General features: G+C 39.0%; 1 protein-coding gene across 1 annotated transcript; it reads right to left on the bottom strand.

Moving 5' to 3' along the window:
- Nucleotides 1–3,493: 3,493 nt before the first annotated feature.
- Nucleotides 3,494–20,814, bottom strand: Tgds (TDP-glucose 4,6-dehydratase). Its single transcript, XM_090341970.1, has 12 exons — nucleotides 20,719–20,814; nucleotides 18,568–18,634; nucleotides 16,296–16,364; nucleotides 14,700–14,790; nucleotides 13,302–13,444; nucleotides 12,956–13,054; nucleotides 11,369–11,428; nucleotides 9,951–9,994; nucleotides 9,241–9,406; nucleotides 8,342–8,400; nucleotides 6,763–6,860; nucleotides 3,494–5,654 (listed from the first exon to the last, which is right to left on the bottom strand). The coding sequence occupies exons 1-12, from the start codon at nucleotides 20,799–20,801 to the stop codon at nucleotides 5,569–5,571; spliced, it is 1,065 nt and encodes a 354-aa protein (XP_090198096.1). The 5' UTR covers nucleotides 20,802–20,814; the 3' UTR covers nucleotides 3,494–5,568.
- Between the last annotated feature and the right edge of the window lie 846 nt (nucleotides 20,815–21,660).

Raw genomic sequence — 21,660 nt, 5'->3', positions numbered from 1 at the left:
GAAATATAACTCAGTCTTATATTACAAATTCTAGAACTATCTGGATTTGAATCCTATTTGTCACTGAGGAATAAAGAACTTTGCTCCTTCTTCATGGAATTTTAGCCATAGCAAAGTGATTTTTTTTTTTTAATAAGGAGATAGAATCTCTTCTCCAAATCACCATTTGTCTCAATGGCCTCTTTTCCCATTTATTGATAAGTTTTATCCTGTTTATACCAAGACCAAGTTTTTGTAATCTTTTTGCTTTCCCCAGTCCTGAGGCTTGACTTCAGGGCCTGAGCACTGTCTTTGGGCTTTCTCAAGGCTAGAGCTCTACCACTTGAGCCACAGTACCACTTCCACCATTTTCTATGTACATGGTACTAAGGAACCAAACCTGGGTCTTTCATGCATGCTAGGAATCACTCTTCTACTAGGCCAAATTCCCAACCCAAAGTTTTTGGAATCTTCAAGACAGAGTATATGGTTTTGATGAGGATTTTTCTTTACTTGCCTTGTTTTTACTTTGAAAATCACACAAAAGCACAAAAACCAAAACGTGTATACTTTTTAAAATTTAATATGTAAGTCAGTTGTATCTTAAAAAAATAACAACTAAATGAAATGATGCTATTTCAAGGAAATAACAGTCTCTACACCTCCAAGTCAACTCCAATGTGATTGACTGCAAAAAAAAAATCTTTAACTTCACAAGGTCAATTTAATAATCTATCATGACCTATGTTGGGGATAATAATGTCTTCATTGTCTTTTATTCTTAACTTTTAATTACCATTTTGAAGCAAGCTTTCAGTTTTGACCTTCACAAATACTAAGGAAAATCAGATTGCAGTAATTAGAATATTACAGTAACACCATCTAAAACTATAGTTTGATTAGCCATTAACTTAAGAAACCACAATTTTAACTCCCAAGGATTTGAAACTGATTTAATTTTAGCTATGTGGCACACTAGTCTTTTTTGTTTTTGGTTTTAAATGATAACTGAAACATTTGCAGAGTAAGTCAGAAGTTATACACTTATTAGAACACTGCAAGGTAAGTGGAAGATATACAAAGCAGCAGATCAATTTAAAGGAAATGTGCATTCCTAAATACTAAGTCAGTTTTCATTTGGTATGTACTATCCAAATAGGTAAAATGTATACTTTTCTCTATTGGGCTTATTTATCTATTTTGGGCAAAGAAAAATTGCTTTATATTTTCTACTAAGGTTATTCTGGTCCCCTACTCCCACCCACCCAATGTGAAGACTAAAATCCCCAAGACCATTCATTAACTTAAACATTTTTTTTCCTGGAAATAGATGTTCCTCATAAGACTTATTTGACTTAATTGAGTATCCTGTGCATATATTTTTATTCATCATTTTAACCTGAAAATGTGCTTTCTCTCTTCTCCAAAATCTGCAGTTAATTTTTTAAACTACTTACCCTGAGAGCAAGTTGTTTTATTCCAAGTCCATCAGGGGAGATGGAGAAGTCCAGGTTTACGTTAGACGTTGAATTGGAAGTCTTCACAGAAGTTTGCAGCCATGGGAAAAGACCAAGAATTAAAATTCTTTGACTCAGTATTGACTTAAGAGAAGGTAATGAAACAGCCTTCCCACTTTTTGAATTTAGGGTAGAAAGGTGACATTGGGAAAAGTCCAATATTTTCCATCATTAAGAATGCTCTCAGCAGGGCACTAGTAGTTCACACCTGCAAAGGGCTGAGATCTCAGTATCATGGTTTGACACCAGGTAGACAGGGAAGTCCCTAAGACTCTTATCTCCAGTTAGCCACCAAAAATGGAGCTGTGGCTCAAGTGGTAAAGTGCTAGCTTTGAGCTTAAAAGCTCAGGGATAGTAGTCAGGCCCAGGATAAGCACACATACACACAAAAAATGTTTTCTTTGAGACTAAAACACAGAAAGTTGAGCAATAAACATAGCTACAAACACAGACTGTAGGAGCTGGGTGTGGTGATAAATAACGATAATCCCAATTTCCTGGGAGGCAGAGATTGGTAGGGTCTCTATCTATGCCAGTCTAAGCAAAAAGTTAGTGCGATTACCATCTCATTCAACAGACTGGTGTGGTGGTGAGTGCCTATAATCTGTGTTAGAGATAGGCTGGAGTGAGAGGGTCAGAGGCCAGGCCCCCCCAAAAACAGAGAAATAACTGAAGAAACAAAAAAGGCTGAGATGTGGTTCAGTCAGTGGAAAAGCACCTAAGAACATTGGGAAAAAAGAAAAAGGAAGAACAAATACTCAGAAAGCATCAAAGAAAAGTTTATTCAAAGACAGAACTTTCTACAGAGGCCTCATAATGAGCATTAATGACAAGCCCTTTTAAACACACAAAAAAGAAACTATCAGAAGCAAGCATAACACTTGCAACACCGGTTTACTTCTTTCACAAAGTGTGAAGTTCAAGGAAGAAAGTGAGCTTTCTGTGCTCAGTGGCACTGTATGAAAAAAAGGAAGGGCTCTGCTTAGGATGGGGTTAGACAGAAGACGTGTGTGTGTGTGTGTGTGTGTGTGTGTGTGTGTGAAGAGAGGAAGGGGGAAGAGGAGGTAAATAGAAACTCAAAGACCCCACAGATGAAGCCAGACCCAAGGAATGCAGACGATTACACTACAGGCTTCAGGTCCTGCGTGGGAAACAAATCCCTAACACATAGTGTGATGATCATAGACCAGAACCTTAACAGCTCCAGGTGAGGTCAACTGATACCTTCTGTCATCTGTTATTCTAACAAAATGCCTGAGGCTGGGTGACTTAAAAAGTTCGTTTTGCTTGCAGGTTTGGAGGCCCGAAGCCCAAGGTACTAGGCAGTCCCTTTATCTGGGTCTCTGAGAAGGCGGGAAGATTCGATCACAAAAGGCGCATGTACAGAGGTATATATGTTGAGATGGGAGCCACTGAGGGGGTTCAGGGGGATTCTTCATGAACTTATCTTTTTGAAACAATTCACTCTTGTGAGAACCCAGTTCCCAAAAGAATTACATTAATCCTTTAAGAAGGTGGTGCGCTCAGCAACCTAATTATCTCCCACTCTTAATGATTTTACCACAAGTATTAATAAGCATTTAACTCTCAAATACACATCCTCAGATCTTGAGCTCTGCCCACAAATTTGAGCTTTAACCTCATTTGTTCCACAGACCCCTAAACCTGCCCAAACCTCAGCAACTACATGTAACTTACATTATACTTCCCCACTTTTAAAAGCCTAAAATACCAACCTTAAAATACTACTCAAGAAACAGTCTTCCATTATCATCAATCAATAGATTTTTTTGAATCTGGAGTTCTCAGTCTGTCCCCAGCCTCAGCCCAGCCCTATCCACAGTGCTGTGCTGTAGGCTTATCAGTGCAGCTTGATTTACTGCCAGTTTCCTAAGTTGGATTCCTCAATCTTGTCTTCCTTACTATTGCCAGTATAAGCTATCAAAAAATATAATTCTGCAGTCAATAAAAATAGTAAAATAGCTCATACCATGTGAAAATGTTTTTGATATATTCCTCAACGGAGAAAAAAAAAGGCAGACTGTAAAACATATCCCTAATGATCCTCTTTTCCCCCCCAGGGGCTTGAACTCGGGGCCTGGGCACTGTTTGAGCTTTCTCAAGAATAGTGCTCTACCACTTGAGCCACAGCACCCCTTCTGGCTTTTTCTGTGTAAATGATACCAAGGAATTGAACCCAGAGCTTCATGCATGGTAGGTAAGCACTCTATTACTAGGCCACATTCCTGGCCCCCTCTATTGTTTTTTAAATGTGTACATCTGAGCTGGGGTGTGACTGAATTGATGGAACACCCATCTAGCAACCACTATGGAAAAACAAAGTCCTGAACACTCCAGCTGACTAAACAATATGGGTAGTTAATTAAACATTAGCCAGCCAGCGTCATTACTGACCCCAGAACTACAAAGGGCACCTGAAGAGGACAGCCATGATGGGGCACAGATGGGACCCACTCTGTGATTCACATCATAGATTCTCACTTCTCGCAACCAATCCACCTGCTGTTACCTGTCACCATCTACTGTTGGAAATAGTGACAGATACTGAGCCTCCGACCAGGCACTGTTAATGAAGAAAAACAACCAATTAGTTGGTGACAAGCTGACTCGACGCTCTCAACATGGGTTGGCCTTTCTGCAAGTGCAGCTATAGCAGCACCACACCATAATCCAGCCCAAGTCTGCTTTGTCCCTGTCTTATCTCTGCAGGCACTGCTGTCTCCACATCTGCCTCTTTCAGGACCTGACTGCCTCACCTGTCCACTTCCCTTCCACACAGGAAAAATTCTCTGGAAAAAAGAAACAGAAGAAGTAGACTTGGAGACCTGCACACAGTGAGAAGGCTGGGGTCAGTGTAGGAATAGGGTGTATCAGGATTTTTAATGGAGGGTCAACAAGCCACAATACTAACAAAGGTCCACTTTCCCTTTCTCAACCAAGTACCCAGCCAATTACTTTTTCAGGTCATTTTAGTCTTTAGGCAAAAAGATTTAAAATACACAATTAAGCATTAAAAATATTTTCTGCAGTAAAATAAAAGCATTAATAAAAATTGCCTTGTTCTACATTAAAAACATTAAAATACTGATAATTTTATAAATAAAAGCATCTTAAACAATACATACATGATGACAAAATTTCTCCAATACAGATTGTATATAAATTAACAACTGGTTCTGAAAATATAAAAATTTTACAGCCTGCCTTTATAAGACACCGAAGTTCATTTTACAAAATTATCAAAACTTAAAAAGTATTAGATATATTTCCATTTTTAAAGAAACTACAGCATACTATCAGACCTTTTCTATTTTATTTATTTATTTATTTATATCGGTCATGGGGCTTGAACTCTGGACCTGGGTACTGTCTCTTAGCTCTTCAGTTCAAGGCTACCGCCCTACCCCTAGGCCTGTGCGCTGTCCCTGGGCTCTTCAGCTCAAGGTCACTGTCCTACCCTTTGAGCTACAGCACCACTTCTGGTTTTCTATTGGTTAATTGGAGATAAGAGTCTCTCCAGTGAATCTCTCGGTCTTTAGTGCCTAAGCTGGCTTTGAACCTTGATCCTCAGATCTCAGCCTCCTGAGTAGCTAGGATTACAAAATGTGAGCCACTGTGCCTGGCTGTTTTGGGTTTTTTTGTTTGTTGTTGTTTTTCTAAATCGAGCTACGGTATAATACTCATCCTGCACTGCCTAAAAACCCTGAGACTTGCAGTCAGCAGGAAAGGCTGGACGTGGAGACCCAGGCCCACCAATCTGGCTGTCCACCAGGCACTACTACACACTTTTCTCAGAACCACAAGCCTCTTTCCTAGCCCATCTCTAGAAAATCTGCAGGGTCTACTGTGACTTTCTAATTTCTAGAAGTTTTCTGAAAGCATTCTGATCTTTAAATCCTATGGCAAAATTGAAAGAATGAGGCATTTTACATTTGAATGTAATACAAAAATCCATGAATCTATTCCTAATGAGTTTCTTCATTTGGTCACGTGATTTCATGTCACTTGTTGAGGTAGGATAATTTTCTTCTTCCTCTGAAGACAGTGCTAATTACATAAATGGTGGCTGTACTGGAAAGGGTTCTAAGGCCTGTTCCACATTCTTCCAGTTGTGAAAATTCTCTCTGTACCACTCAACTGATAGGAAAAAGGAAGACAAAACAAAACAAAACAACAGAAAGTAAAAAGTCTAAAACTATAAATCAACCAAGGTTTACTGAGTGTCTGTTACATAAAGAAAGAATTGCCCCTCAAACACCCCAGCAGACCAGGACTACAGAATCTGGTTTTGAACTTGACAATGAAGGGGATCAAAAGACCTGAAGATGTTAGAATTTAAAATGTTTTTTTTTGTTTGTTTGTTTCACTTCAAAAATCCTCCAGTATTGAAACTGTTGATTTAAGTACTGAAGGCACTTTGATATCAGGGAATCCAAGGTGAGGCGATAAGTCATGTGTAATGATTTTTAAAAGTTTTTGTATAAATATAGTTTATAGAAATGTGATAATACTGTATGAGTGGCACAGTATGATGATGTGAGCTTCCTTCTATTATTGAAACTATTTTGTTTAATACTAACAGTAAAAGATTTTGAATTAATAGAAGCTTAGGAGTTACATGTTGCCTTCGATTTTTTTTTTTTCAGTATTTGGATGAAGTATTTTGTATTTCAAGATCCAAATACTCAACTTTCTTCATTTGTGTAGACATCTTCTAATAAGTACATTTCTAAATAGAATTCTAACATACATGCGGACTTTATACTTTTCTTAATTGATTTTCCAAACTTACTCAATTTGTTTCATATTTGTTTCTTTCAATATAAAGTAACTCAAGACACTCAAAGACTAATGCTGCTTACATTTCATCAAATCTTAGGTACCACAGACTTGAAATTGGATTACTATTTTACAGACAATAAAAGAAGATTTACAGACAATGAAAGAAGAAAAAACCTACAATAATAATTATAAGATATCAGTAATTACATCAAACAAAACTTTCTCAAGTATGAAAATGTGCACCTCAGAATCACTGACATACGCATTTGATTAATGCTAATATGACACAAATACTGATGTATAGTTAAGTCTATAAAGTTCAAGGTATTTAGAAATATATTAAATGTAATAATTTAAGAAGTACAAATGAGTTATTGCAAAATTACAAATTTGTATAGTGTTTCTACCACCGAAATATTTTTGTTTTTTTGATTGCTCCTAAAGTGATCCATTTTGAACCTACTTGTTTTCTTTATTCCTTCATTCCAAGGCACTTTAGGTTTCCATCCTAAACTGTGAATCTTTTCTGACTTCATTGGATATCTCATGTCATTGGTAGGTCTTAGGGAAAAAAAAAATTAAAATGACATTGTGTGGATATATATTCACATATTTAGCACTAAGAGGTATCATTTGTGTTCATGAATTTCTATAATAATTCTACTTTTTATTTAACTCAGGATCTGGGCACTATCTTTGAACTTAAGGCTAGCACTCTACCATTTGAGCCACAGCAACACTTCAGTCTTTTTCTATGTATGTGGTACCAAGGAATCAAACCCAGAGCTTCATGCATGATAGGCAAAAACCCAACCACTAGGTCACACCCCAAGCCTCATTTTTTTAAATTATAATCTTAGCTACTAAGGAAACAGGGATCTGAGGACTGCAATTTGAAGTCACCTTCAGGGGGCAGGAAAATCTATAAGATTTTTATCTTCAGTTAATCATCAAAAAGCCAGAAGTTATCAGGCACAGTGGATCACCCCTGTATTCCTAGCTACTCAGGAGGCTGAGATCTGCAGATCAAGGTTCAAAGCCAGCCTGGGCAATACAAAGCACAGAGACTCTTATATCCCTTATCTCCAAATAATCTCTGGAAAACAGGAACGGGGGCTGTGGCTCAAGGTAGCTTTGAGCTGAAGAGCTCAGGGACAGTACCCAGGCCAGAGTTCAAGCCCCATAACACCCCCCCACACACACACAAAAAAAGTCAGAAGTAGAGCTGTGGCTCTACTAGCCTTGAAGAAAAAAAATAAAAACCTCACAACCCAGGCCCTGAGTTCAACCCCTGGGATCAAAGCAAAAATTAACAAAAAATCTCTGCAAGTATACTCAATGCTTAGTATAAAAAATATATAAATAGGGGCCTGGAATTGGGTCTAGTGGCAGAGTACTTGCCTAGCATGCGCAAAGACCTGGGTTCAATTCCTTGGTACCACATACATAGAAAAGTTAGAAGTGGTGCTATGGTTCAAGTGGTAGAGCATTAGCCTTGAAGAAAGCCCAAGGACAGTGCTCAGGCCCTGAGTTCAAGCCAGGATTGGCAAAAAAAAAATATATTATATATATATATAATATTTTTTATATTAAAAAAGTACAATGTCCAACAGCTAATCTTCTCTGTGGTTTTTTTTCTTATAAACAGCCATAACTTTAAATATAAGTCTAATGTTTGACACTTAATAAATGTTTAATGAATGAAAAAATAAATATATATAACTTAGGAGTTTTAAGTGTCAGCATCTAAGCAAGGCATTGTATTCCCATTGTAATTAAACCTTAGCATACTCATATAAGCAAGGTATTATTATCCTTCTTTCACAATGGGGGAAGCCTCACACTTAGAAAGGGCCAATAACTTTCTTTAAGTGTCACAGCTAGTAACAGTGCTATCCTTAGTCTGTATGATGTTTATAATTAGGGAACAATTTACAAGAAAATTCAAAAGAGATAAACTAGTTTTCAGGTAAGTCCATAAAATTTACAATTTTACACTAAGATTTCACAACTTTCCCCCACTGTTTTAACTTGTTACTCACCTATCATTAACATAATCAACCCAATTTTCCATTTCAGACTCTGAATTTGTCTCTTTGATCTGTCAAAATGAAGAAAAAGCTTTTGAGTCAAATTATAAAATGAGACCAGAGGACAACAATGGTATTTAAGAGCTGGTAAAAACAGACAAGACAGACAACTGCCTCAAGCACAGGAGACACTAAAAACACTTTCTATACCGCATAAACCACATTCTATCTGAACTGCAGAAGAGAATATGAGATATAAACTACAAGAGAAAATGTATTTTCCTGATTTTGGCTTTAGATTTCTACTGGATTTTTTTTAATACACACACACACACCATACAGTCACTCCAAATTATTTTATATATTATTCTCTTTTTTTTTTGAGGGTCATGGAGCTTGAACTTGAACACTGTCCCTGAGCTCTTCAGCTCAAGGCTACCGCCCTACCCGTGGGCCTGGGTGCTGTCCCTGAACTTTACAGTTCAAATGCTACCTCCCTACCCTAGAGCCAACTCCCACATCCCGTTTTCTAGAGGTTAACTAGAGATAAGAGTCTCAGGTTTTTTTGTTCCCAGGCTGGCTCTGAACCTTGGTACTCAGATCCCAGTCTCCTGAATAGCTAGGATTACAGGCCTGAGCCACCATGCCCAGCACAATTTTGCATTTCTGAAAGTGAGTACATCTCACAATTTGGTTGTGCACTTTAGTGAATCTGTTTTTTTGTGAGGAGTGACTACTAACAGAATTACCAATGAAAACACAAGTGGAACATGTAATTACGAATTCCACTTTCCATTTGTCCATATTTATACTTAGTAAACTGCAAACTACTGACCCTGAATAATTTTGCTCTTACTGTCCCGGACTTTGAGACAGCTTTCTATGCATTACCCTTTGAGAGAGTTACATACCAGTTGTATTAGTTCTTTGGCAAGCTGGACAACTGACATTTCAAAATTGGTTCCAATGTTATAAACTTCGCCTGGCTTTCCCTTTCTGAGGACAGTGAGAAGTGCTTCTACTACATCAGTAGCATAGAGGAAATTTCTTCTTTGATGCCCTGAGCCATGGATGCAGCTAAAGAATGAAGCAGAATTGGAAAGTGTGAAACACTTAAGTTTTCCCACACTAGGATAAAGCAATATGGTGTAGCTCTGAGAACCAGTTACCATGAAGAGCTTAGAAATCTTACTGAGACCACAAATTCTCCTAGTTTTTCTACACTGTATCTCTGTAAGTTTTCTGGGTCTACTCAATAAGTGGTAAACATGAACCACAAGAAATACTTCATATAAATCCATCAGAACTATCCATAGTTCTATAACTTCTCTGAGAAAAGGAGAATTATATAAAGATTGATGCTAAACTTAAATGCTGTAACACAAAATTCTATGACAGGTCATTAAGAGTTGAAATTATCTTATTAAGTTAAAATGATTAGCTATGGATTGTAATTACCCAAAAACCTATTGCATTACACGAGGAAGAGATTTTTGAATTTAGTGGACATTCAAGTCTATGGCCTCTTAATTCCAAGGCTCTATGACTTTCAAGCAATGCTGCTGCCTAACACTATCAACAGACCAGAAAACACAGGAGTGAAAAGCAAGGGATAACATACCATTTTCTGTTATGTTGTAGTAAAGATATAAATTTTGGAATAACCTAAAATAAAAAATATTAGAATAGCCTTTTAGACATTGGAATATGGATCTAAACTCAAAAAATTAGAATCAATAAAAATACATGTAGGAATAAATTCTACTTCTTTTTATTCATGAATTCCTGAAATATCTTATATAGTATTAGATTATTTATTTATTTTATTTGTGTGTTCATTTTTGCCAGTGGTGGGACTTGAACAGAGGGCCTGGGTGCTATCCTTGGGTTTTTCTCTGGGCTAACATACCACCTGAGCCACATTCCACCTCTGGCTTTTTCTGTTTATGTGGTACTGAGGAATGGAACCCAGGGCTTCATGCATGCTAGGTAAATACTCTACCACTAGGCCATAATCCCAGAACAGACAGTTGACTTTATAAAAATGGATTACCTAAAGATAAAATTATATAAATGAAGGAGAAATACCAAGTCTTCCTAGGATGTTTGCTATCCTCAAAAAGCTCATCTCTGTGCTGGTCCCTCACATAAAGGCAAGAATCTGACCTTACTTCTCACTTTGTATACGGCTCGTACTTTATAAAGAATTAAGTACCCTTGGACTTACAGAGAATTTATGTTAAAGGGAAAATAAGGTATTACTATATTTTATATTATTCTTGCTAAGGATACTCCAGAAATTAAGCAATGCAAACATGAACACCCACACACCATGATACAGGCCTCCTCTTTGGACAAATACATGAAAGCAATCAGCTGTGAAGTCCTAAGCCTCCAAATTTAAGCAAAGCAGTCACAGTTTTCTAAAACGGGACTTGTGGCAAAGGACCGACTGCACAGGCATTTTCAGCCACTTAACTAGTTTTCCTGTCTACTAGTTGTTTGACTCTCTGAGGCCATTCAGCCCTAGAACAATAAAGATAAGTTGGGGGACAGTTAACCATCTGGCAGCAAGACAAGTTTATGTAGTAGCTTCCTGCATCACTGCCTAAGGAGCTCTGAACTTTCCGTCCACGCAGACATTAACAGTTGTGACTGCAGTCTTGACTGCAGCATGGCAGCAGTGATGAGACCCCTCTCTGGTGCTTCAGAGACCCCCAAAGAGAAGGCATCTTCCCATACATCACCTCACAGGATCCTTCAAATGCTTTTCTAAGCATTTTCATTCTTCCACAATTCAAAGATGCTCAAAGGGCCTCCAATTATGCCAGCTAGTGTCAAAGTGATACTTAAACTCAAATCTTTAAACTGTAAGTCTGTCAAGTCTTTAAACTCTAAAAGTCTGGTGAGACTTGCATATAACCTATACAGAACATATAATTACAACATAATTATTTAGACAATTTATAAAGGGATTCTTTTAAATAACAAGAGATTACAAACACTAGGATCCACCATGGACTCAGAAGTAAAACTTACCTTTTCTGGATATTGATGTGGTCCATAAACATTACTGATTCTTGTAATAACAACTGGAAACTTAAAAGAGTGAAATTTAACATTAATGTAATGAGAAAAATCCAACAATGATTATTTTAAAGATCTGCAGAGTTTTAAACAATAATAACCTAAATAATTCTGCATAGTTTAAAGGATAGAGAGGGTTATTATTATTATTACTATTATTATTATTATTTGAAGGTCTCAAGGTTTTTGTTTTTTAATTTGCTTTTTGGATAGGATCTTACACTAACTTTTCACAGACTAGTATCCAGCCCCGACTTGTCTGGATGTTTACCATCCTTCCAAATGCTTAGATTATAGGCATGGACCATCACACTCAGCACTTGTGTTTTTAGGAAGCTTATATTAGAAAAGGTCTCTTTCAAAGGGTAAGGGACTGTGTATCCAAGACAAGCCTGGGATGCACAGTTGGGCCCAATCTCGAAAGAAAGCAAGAAAGCTACAAGTCAGGTGGAGGTGGATGAACAAAGGAAAGGAAGGGAAGGAAGGAAAGTAAAGAAAGAACAAGGGAGCGGGCGGGCAGGGGAGGGAGGGAGGGAGGCAGGGAAAAAGACAGGTGAAGCTAGAGTTCAGATAAAGGTTCCTCCCCCAAGAGGCTCCTCTTTACTGGAACAAGGAAAGGTGAGATTGTAAATAAGCCTGACAAAATACTGAGGACCTTCTAGCTGGGCGAGGCAGCTCCGAGGATAGCTACTCAGAGGCTGAGGTCTGAGGATCAAGGTTCAAAGCCAGCCCGGGCACAAAGGACCTGAGACTCTTATCTCCAACTAACCTCTAGAAAACGGAAATGGGGCTTGGCTAAAGGGGTAGGTGGTAGGCTTGAGTTGAAGAGTTCAGGGATAACACCCAGGCCTAGTTCAAGCCCCACAACCCACCAAAAAAAAAAAAAAAAAATACTGAGGACCTTCTACTTGCTCATTTCAGAGGCTCCCTCTATTTCTCTAAATCTGGTTAGGGGCTAAACTTCAAGTTAGTTCTTTCTTTGTCATATTATCAAAGAACTACTTCAAACGGAAGAGGACCAATGCCACTAGAGCACAAAAGGTGAGAGAACTTGTAAGTGCTCTTGACCCAGATCCTAAGAACAAATGTCAGGGTTTGAGGTGATGATACTCATTGGCCCAGCTCCCACATGGACACTCAGAACCACCCAGGGTGAGTCTACCTCCCATTCTCGAGGAGTCAAGAATGCTGAATGATGCAGAGAGAAGCACACGGCAGGAAAGCAAATCTGTCCACCCTCTGTCTTCCTTCACTCATAGGACTCCAACAGGACTTTTCACTATAGCTGTAACATTCTACCTAGTACTGAAATGGGAAAAATATATATTCAAAATATTGTTTTAACGATAAACTGAGCAAGAAGAGGTAGGCCCTATGTTGTCCGCATAGTACAAGATATCAGTATTTTAAATTCCTCAATTTTTGAGTTTCCTTAAATTTTCTCAAGCTATGCCTTCTCTTCAAAAAATGAAATGACCTGCAGTTTTAGCACCAAAGTCCAAAATTAATGGTTATGGAGTTTCAGAATTTAGTGATTACCTTGTATTGTTCCCAATATGACTGTACAAAACATTCAGCAGCTGCCTTAGATGATGCGTAAGGATTTGTAGGCTGTTTGGGTGAAGACTCATCAAATTCCTAATTTTTAAAAGAAGAGACAATGGAATAACAGTTTGGCGTGTCCCAGTGCACATAACTAGAACACAGGAACTGCCCAATGTGGGCTTAGTCCATCTATACCCAGGCACTTATTTAGTAGATAGGATATACATTCTTTTCCCCATTCAAGTTTCTAACACTGCCTGACCCTGCTTAGCTCCCAAGATTACAGGAGACCCCTCACTACAGAGTAGTGTGAGTTGCAGACTGTGTTCTCTAAGCTTACCTGATCAACACTGCCTCCATATACTTCATCTGTGCTGATGTAAATAAATTTCTCAACTCTGGCTTCATAAGCAGCACTTACCAAAACATGAGTGCCATAGACATTAACATACGTAAATTCAAAAGCTCGGACAAATGAAAGATCTAAAATTTAAAAAAAAAATAGATAAAGGAGAAGAAAGCTAGAACAATTCAAGAGACTCAAGGGACAAAGCAAATACCAAATATACTAGAAGAACTATCTGTCTCTTTCCACAATATAATTTAATACCCAAAAAGACACAGGTACAAAATTTTTTAAAAAGACATCAGTACAAAGCCATCTACTATAGTCCTATTTGTTTAAAATGAAAAAAAATAAGGTATATGTATAAATACTATGCATAGTAAAGTTGCTCAAATGTTTATGAATTCAAATACCCATCAAGAGTAAGATATATAAAAAAGCTGCAGAATATTCTTAAATTGAGGTAGTACACAACACTGAAAATGAACAAATTATATCTACAACTATCTGGATGAGTCTAAGATTATTTTAAATGACCCTCCATCTCCCAATGTGTTAATTGTTTTCTCTAATTCAAAAATAGTCCAGAGTAAACGATGTTTAGAGTAAAAGATGTAGGCAGCCAAACTGTAACAAAAAGCAAAAGGAATGATAACCAATCAAGAGGCACTAGAGTACACGAGAGGCGCCAAGTACCAAGAACTCAGCAACTTTTAACTTACTGCCTTTGCTTCAGTAATGGTTATCAGGTACACACATTATCATTTTTTATTTCTAAATTCTTGAGAATATACATCATCTTTCATTATATTAAGAAATTTAGAGAGTTGGAAGTGTGGCCTAGTGGTAGAATGCTCACCTAACATGCATGAAGCCCTAGGTACAATTCCTTGGTATCACATACACAGAAAAAGCCAGAAGTGGTACTGTGCCTCAAGTGGCAGAGTGCTAGCCTTGAGCAAAAAGTGTTCAAGGACAGTGCCCAGGCTCTGAGTTTCAACCCCCAGGACTGGCAAAAAAAAAAAAAAAGAAAAAAAATATCTAATTAGATATTTATTAGAAAATACCTCAAATGCACAAAAACAGTACAGATAATTTTAAAAATAGTTTGAGATCCATCTCCTTATGCTTCCCTCCCTAGTTTGAATGTGGTTTAACTCAAAGTTGTAAGATATATCAAAGATTATATTTCAACTTACATTCATAAAAATAATCTTAAAAATGCCAAATAGACCAACGACCAGGAGCTTGTTTTACTGGTATGGCATGTATATCTTCTTTCAAAGGTATGCATTAAGTTACCCATTCATTTAGTTCCATTACTGGACTTTAGACTTCAGCCTCTAGGGGATTAATCTGTCAGTCATGACTGCAACATAAAACAGTGCTTACCTACATGTGTTTGTGCAGCAAAATGTAGAACTATATCTATCTGCTCTGTTTCAAAGAGCAACTTTACAAAGGGCAAATCACATATGTCACCCTATATGGAAAAGCAAACATGAAAAAGTCAGTCTCCTTGTACATTCTTGTTCACAAGAGCCATTTTTATTTTCATATCTCCCTTTTCCTACTTCCTATTTCAATAGAGAATATCCTGAAAATTCAATGGACAAGCATGTATAGGAAATGAGGTCCTAACCCAGCATCTCAGAATATGAAATTCAATAAAAAAATCTTTGCAAATAAATGTAAAGTTATTATACTGAGCACCAATTACTAGCTTTATCACATCTGTATGTGCATGTACATTTGCTGGAACTCCAGGCCTCTCATTCTTGCTTTGATTTTCCCATGCCTCCACTTGTAGCTATTTCTTGGTAATTGGAGATAAGAGCCTCTTGTCTGCTTGAATTGGCTTTGAACCAAGATCTTTACATCTCAGGTTCCTGAGCATCTTAGCTAAGTCACTAGGCTGAGCAAGTTTTATCACATTTTTATAATACTGCTACATCAATAAGGACTTCTTTGAGTATGTGGCGGTACTGTGGCAGTACTGGGGCTTGAACTTAGGGTCTGGGCTCTGTTCTTTAGTATTTTGTTCGAGGCTGGAGCTCTACTCCTTGAGGCATAGCTCTACTTCCAACTTTTTGATGGTTAATTGGAGGTAAGAGTAGCAAGGATTTTCTTGCCCAATCTAGACTCAAACCATAATCCTCAGATAATCAGTCTCTTAAGTAGCTAGAATTACAGAATTACTGAGCTACCAGTACCTGGGGGCTAGGAAAACTTTCGACATTAAAAGAAAAAACAAAAATCTTTGAAAAGAACCAGTACAACAAATTTAAACTAAGTCTAATAACTAACATGCATATTTTATCTCAGGTAGATAAAATTCTGGTACATTTAATGTTTATATGGACAACATGTTTTTCTAAAACTACGCATTCTCAACAAATCTTCAGTAACTAAGGAAAACTCTTTAACATTAAACTCAATTGCAAAGTAATCCTAACACATTCTTTAAGTGTCACAGTTATTAAACAAAAAGTTTACAGAATTATATTCTTGGGGGGAAAAAAAGACATAAATCACAACATAGCTTCATGTGACAGTATCACCTCCCTCTGCAAATGAAGGGACCAGCTCTATGGTTTATCCTTTCGACTTACCTAAGGGAAGCTGATAAGAATCTGCTGTCCAACAACAATGGCCTTCATAAGGAAGACCAGCTTCCCTGATGGTGGATGTTTCAGGCTGACACCATATTTCACATTATTAAAAGAGGCCAGTGAAGACCCTAAGTCACAAACCATGCAAATTCTCATGGACTTGCTAATGTATCAAAAAAGAGCAAATCATAGCTTTATTTGTAATGTCAAACTAAAAGCAGAATTCTCTACAGCATGTGCTACTTCTGGCAATGACTACCTGGTCCTTTAAACAGCCTTCAGTAAGGAAGTGTGTCTTATAAGTAGTAATGGAGAAAACATCTATTTCTTCATGACTAAAAGGACACAGTGCAATAACTTATAAAATCTTACATACCTGTATAAATTTGTAGTTATGTTTGCTAGAAATGGCTTCAAGATTCTTCAGACTTGCACAGTAATCCAGCTAAAAGTAAGAGTGTTGGGAAAGAACACAAAAAAATAAGATGACATCTTCCTATAAAATATAAATTTGTTTTATTTAAGACTATAGATGATAAAAGCTCAAAAATCAATACGTTTGCTGTATTTTTATATATTTTAAAGTTCTGACATCTTAAAAGTTTAATTTTTCTCACCTTTTCAAAAATCAAACAATTCCCCACACTAACCTTTCAATAAATTTCTACTTAAAGTTCTTGCCGGGCCAGAAGTTTGGCCTAGTGGTAGAGTGCTTGCCTAGCATGCACGAAGACCGGGTTCGATTTCTATGTATGTACCATATACATAGAAAAGCCGGAAGTCATGCTGTGGCTCAAGTGGTAGAGCACCGGCCTTGAGGAAAGCCTAAGGACAGGCCTCGGGCCCTGGGTTCAAGCCATGGGATTGGAAAAAAAAATGTTCTTACCAAAATATGCCTGCAGTCATTGGTAGATAGAGAAGTTTACCACTAAGAACCAGTAAGTGAAAATGAAATTAAACTAACCATTTGTACCATCTATTTACATCCAAAACCATAGTGACTACCAATCATAGCTTTCACATTCTTCAGGGAAACTCCAAATATTGTACAATATTATCAAAACCAAATTAATTATGCTTTTAAAATGCCTACATAATATTCCAGAAAGTTAAAAATAGTAAAATAAAGCATATAATATCAAAAAGCCCCAGTATAATACCAAATTATACTAGCTCCTAGTGTAAGACCAGTAACTACAAGGTTACTTCAAGTGTAGAAAGGGTGGACTTGATTTGCGAGTTAGACACACAAACACACACGCTGCACTTGGGTTTGGCAAGGTAGTGCATACCCGTAATCCCAAATATTTGGGAGGCAGAGATAGGAATATTAAGATTTGAGGACAGCATCAGGCAGATGCACAAGATGCCATCTGAAAAATAAACTAAAAGAATTAGGAGGTACCTAAAGGGGTAGAGCACTTATCTAGCAAGCTCACAGCTGAGTTTAATCCCTAATGCTAACAAACAAACAAAACAAAACAAACCCCAAAACAAGGGGAAACAAAACAAAACCTTGGTCTGCAGACAGTGGTGACTCAGGTCTACAATCTCAGAATTTAAGGTGGAAGCAGTAGGATCTGAAGTTCCAGACCAGCCTGAGCAACACAGTGTGACACTCACTCAAAATATCAAGGGCTGGGGAAATAGACTGTGTTAAAGCTCTTATCTAGTACAGACAAAGCTATGGGTTTGATTCTTCTATTTTTTTTTTTCCAGTCCTTGGGCTTGAATTCAGGGCCTGGGTACTGTCCCCAAGCTTTATTTACTCAAGGCTAGCACACTACCACTTGAGTAACAGTGCCACTTCCAACTTTAAAAGAACTTTTTTTTTAATTGGTTTTGGGGCTTGGCTTCTGAACCTGAGCACTGTCCATGAGCTCTTCAGCTCAAGGCTACCATCCTACCCCTGGTCCTGGGCACTGTCCATGAGCTCTTCAGGTCAAGGCTACTGCCCTATCCCTGGATAGGGCCACTTCTGGTTTTCTAGTGGTTAATCAGAGATAAGAGTCTCATGGACGTTAGTGCCTAGGGTGGCTTTGAGCCTCAATCCTCAGATCTCAGCTCCTGAGTAGCTAGGATTACAGGCATGAGCCACCACACCTGGCTTACTTCCAACTTTTTCTGTTTATTTCATACTGAGGAATCAAATCCAGGGCTTCATGCATGTTAGGCAACCACTCTATCACTAAGCCACATTCCCAGCCTGGGTTTGACTTTTTTTTTTTGCCAGTCCTGGGCTTGAACTCAGGGCCTAAGCCCTGTCCTTGGACTTTCTCAAGGCTACAGCTCTACCATTTGATCCTCAGCACCACGTCTGGCTTTTTTTTTCTATGTATATGGTACCAAGGAATGGAACCAGGGTCTTCATGCATGCTAGAGGCAAGCACTCTACCAGTAGGCCAAACTCCCAGCCTGGGTTTGACTTTTAACACTGCAAAGAAAGAAAGAAAAACAAACAAGAACTCAACTTTATGGACTATAGTATACATGATCTTGAAAGACCTTATGTAACTTCAATTACAGCATGAGCACATACTATAAAGACCTATAAGTTGCTAATATTATTCAATAAATAGTAGGATCCTGAAAAATGTAATTAAATTGAAATGTAACTTCAGTGCACGATTCATTTTTATAAAACTCACCTTGTCTAGATTTATGATCATATAGTTTGGATAATCTTCTACTAAAGAGACAATCACATGTGATGCGCTGTTAAAAAAAAAGAATACAAAAAATAAAAAGAGCTGCTGATTATCAGAAGAGAAATTTAACTTTTCCAAAACAACAAAAATAATGTAACTACCCCCCCAATCCAACATTTTTACCCCATTTTTCAACAGTATCTAGAAACTATTTTACTGTATTCATATCATGTGTGAGAGAGAATTGGGTATACTGGGCATAAAGAAGTAGTATTGGATATAGTCACTTAACCCTATGATACTATCAACTTAGTCATGCTATCAATGCATGAGGAGTATGCTAGTGAGAACAACTGCACTGAAATGACATCATGTCTTTCAGGACCCACAGGTACACTTGCATAAAAATGTAAATCAGGGGGACCAGTCATTTGTCTAGGTTTATAGTAACTTCTATAATGGCTGTCTCTTGGTATGATAGTTTGCCAATGCCACATCAGAATCCTCAAGAGATATTCCCAAGCCAGTAGTGACCCAAACCATTCAGAGTTGGCCATCCACGGTGGCTGCAAGGCTTCAGAACACTTGGAAATAAAATCAAAGGCTTCCCAGTGAAGTCAACTCCAAAACTGTCAAACTTTAAAGCACTGGGCTTCTGAAGACGCATAAGCCTCGACCAAATAAATGATGGATTCTGAGACTGTCCTTGGCAACATTTTCTAAAACGTATCTGCCTAGATCAGAATTCTCACACAAGTAACACATTTAATGTCCATTAAAAAAAAAATCCTCTTAAGGCCGGGAATGTGGTCTAGTGGTAGTGTTTGCTTAGCAAGCATGAAGCCCTGGGTTTGAATCCCTGGTATCACATACATGGAAAAAGCCATAAGTGGTGCTAAGGCTCACATGGTAGAGCACTAGCTTTAAAAAAAGAAAAATTCTAGGATGTTGCCCAGGCCCTGAGTTCATGTCCCAGGACTGGCAAATAAATAAATAAAATCCTCTTATCAGATGGAACTAGCCTATCTGAAACTCTCCCACACATGACTGTCAGATTAGAAGGCATGAACTAATAGGCCACTGGGAAATAAACAGGAACTCCACATCCCTTTCTCTTCCTCCGGTAAACACTGAGATCCTTGAGAGAAGCAGAGTCTCCTGCTTGCTACGCAAGCATTTATCCACTCAATAGTTACTGACAATCTCCAAAAAATGGGCCAGACATTCTTTCAGGGGCTTGGGGAACTCCTCGTGGAGTTGACATTCTACAGTGTAGACGCAGACCACGAACAAGCAAATACAAATATGCCATGTAATATCAGGCAGAGAGATACAGGCTGTTCCATGCTTTCCTATAAAGTGATCGGTCGGGTAAGGACACTGAAGAGGTAGGTTGGCTGTGAGTAAAACGCTGAATTCAGTCATGCAGAAAGATTACAAAGGACAGACATACAAAGAGCCTCGAGAAGGGAGTGGGCCAAACACCTAAGAGGCTGGTACAGAAAACGAAGACCCATCAGGTTGGAGACACGCGTTTTTGAGCACGTCCATCTTCTTGATGTAGCAGAGTTTGGAGTTTAGGTCTGGGAGGAAACGGTGGTTAGAAAAAAAAAAAATCCTGCATCCTGGCATGGGCTGAGTTACATAAAACACTGACTGGACGAGAAGCAGGCCCCGAAGGACCACAAGGCAACCCGGGATGCCACAGTCTTGCTGCAGATTTGTCTGCACTGGCAGCCCGGGCGGGGGTGAGGGTTTTAACCACGGGGGTGCTGGAGGAGTGGGGGGGGGGCCTCCCAGCCATCGAGGCCTGGCCGTGGGGGCCCACGAAGGCCTGGGCGCGCTGGGCTTTTCCATCACGCGCGCGCACCCCCATCAGTGACAAGGGGTGGACAGAGCACCCCGGGCCCGGCAGGGGCGGGGACAGCACCCCGACACTCTGGCTGTGGAAGGGAGTCGTCCTAAAGAAGTCGTAGACGAGCCAAGTCCGGCGGGGCAAAGAGTGGGGGGAAGCTGGGGTGCACTTAGGACCCTCCATACGTCAGAACCTCCCCCCACCCCAGCCCAAAGCAGCACCAAACCGTGGAGGACAAGCAACAACTGTGGGGGTTCCTGGGGTGCAAGTGCTCGGCCAGCGGAGGCGGTACATACATGAAGCCAGCACCGCCGGTCACCAGGACCCGCTTCGCAAAGCTGTCAGGGCCCACGGGGTCCGCCCCGACCGCCATCGACATCGCCCAGCTCGGCAGCGCTAGGCGCCGTAAAGCGTGGGTTCTGAGGACGGCTCTAAAGCTCCACCACGACTTTTTACGACACGTTCATGGGGAACTTGGCGGCAGGCTTCCGGAAGGTGGGGCTTGGGCCGAGGTGTTTTTTTTTCAGCGGGCGGGGCTGAGGAGCGCCACTGCGCAGGCGCAGAGCCTGTTGGTCTAAGAGACAATTGCAAGGAGCAACTGGGATTTCCCAGCCTTGGGGTATTTTATAACCAGGGTCTCTCGCGTGGGTTAGGCTTTACTTAGATACATGAAAGTACAGCACCAAGAGTAGGTGACTTCTTTCTCGTACTTCATCCATCTCTAGGGATTATACACAGGACCTCGGTGGAGTTTTCTTCTTGTATTGTGCAAATGAGAAGTCACTATTGTAAAATTAACTCTTGCAGTTGTTATTCATAGAATTATAGACAGCACAGGCTCCTCAATCATGATGATGATGCACTCCTCTCTCTTAACTTACGTTATTCTCTCTTTTGTTCAGCCCCCTGGTTCTCCTTGCTGTTCTTTGAATTGTCTAAGAATGCTATTTTCTCACCTCTTTTCTCAGATGCCTGCCTAGTTAGTTGCTCAGTATTCAGTCCTCAGCTTGAATGTCATCCTATCAGAATCCTTTTTTCACCACACAATTAAAATAAGTTCCACCATTACCCGCAAAACCATCTCAACTTTTTAAAAATTTTTTCTTTATAGTATTTGTCAACAGAAGTTGATGTAATTATTTGTTGGCTCTGCGCCTTCAGTAAGCCTTTTTATTTCCTGATATAATCCAAAATATCTACAACACAAAAAATGATCAGTAAGTACTGTCCAACGGATA

Source organism: Megascapheus bottae, chromosome 11 (genome assembly GCF_031878675.1).
Source record: "Megascapheus bottae isolate mThoBot1 chromosome 11, mThoBot2.hap1, whole genome shotgun sequence".
In the NCBI taxonomy this organism is placed as follows: Eukaryota; Metazoa; Chordata; class Mammalia; order Rodentia; family Geomyidae; genus Megascapheus; species Megascapheus bottae.
This window is presented reverse-complemented; position numbering and strand designations above follow the sequence as displayed.

Coding starts and splice junctions, on each gene's coding strand:
- Tgds (XM_090341970.1), bottom strand. CDS start 20,801: ATGTCGATGGCGGTCGGGGCGGACCCCGTGGGCCCTGACAGCTTTGCG. Junction 13,445..14,699: donor TGCTGCACAAACACATGTAG/GTAAGCACTGTT, acceptor TTTAAATTTTAG/ATCTTTCATTTGTCCGAGCT. Junction 13,055..13,301: donor ATGGAGGCAGTGTTGATCAG/GTAAGCTTAGAG, acceptor TTTAAAAATTAG/GAATTTGATGAGTCTTCACC.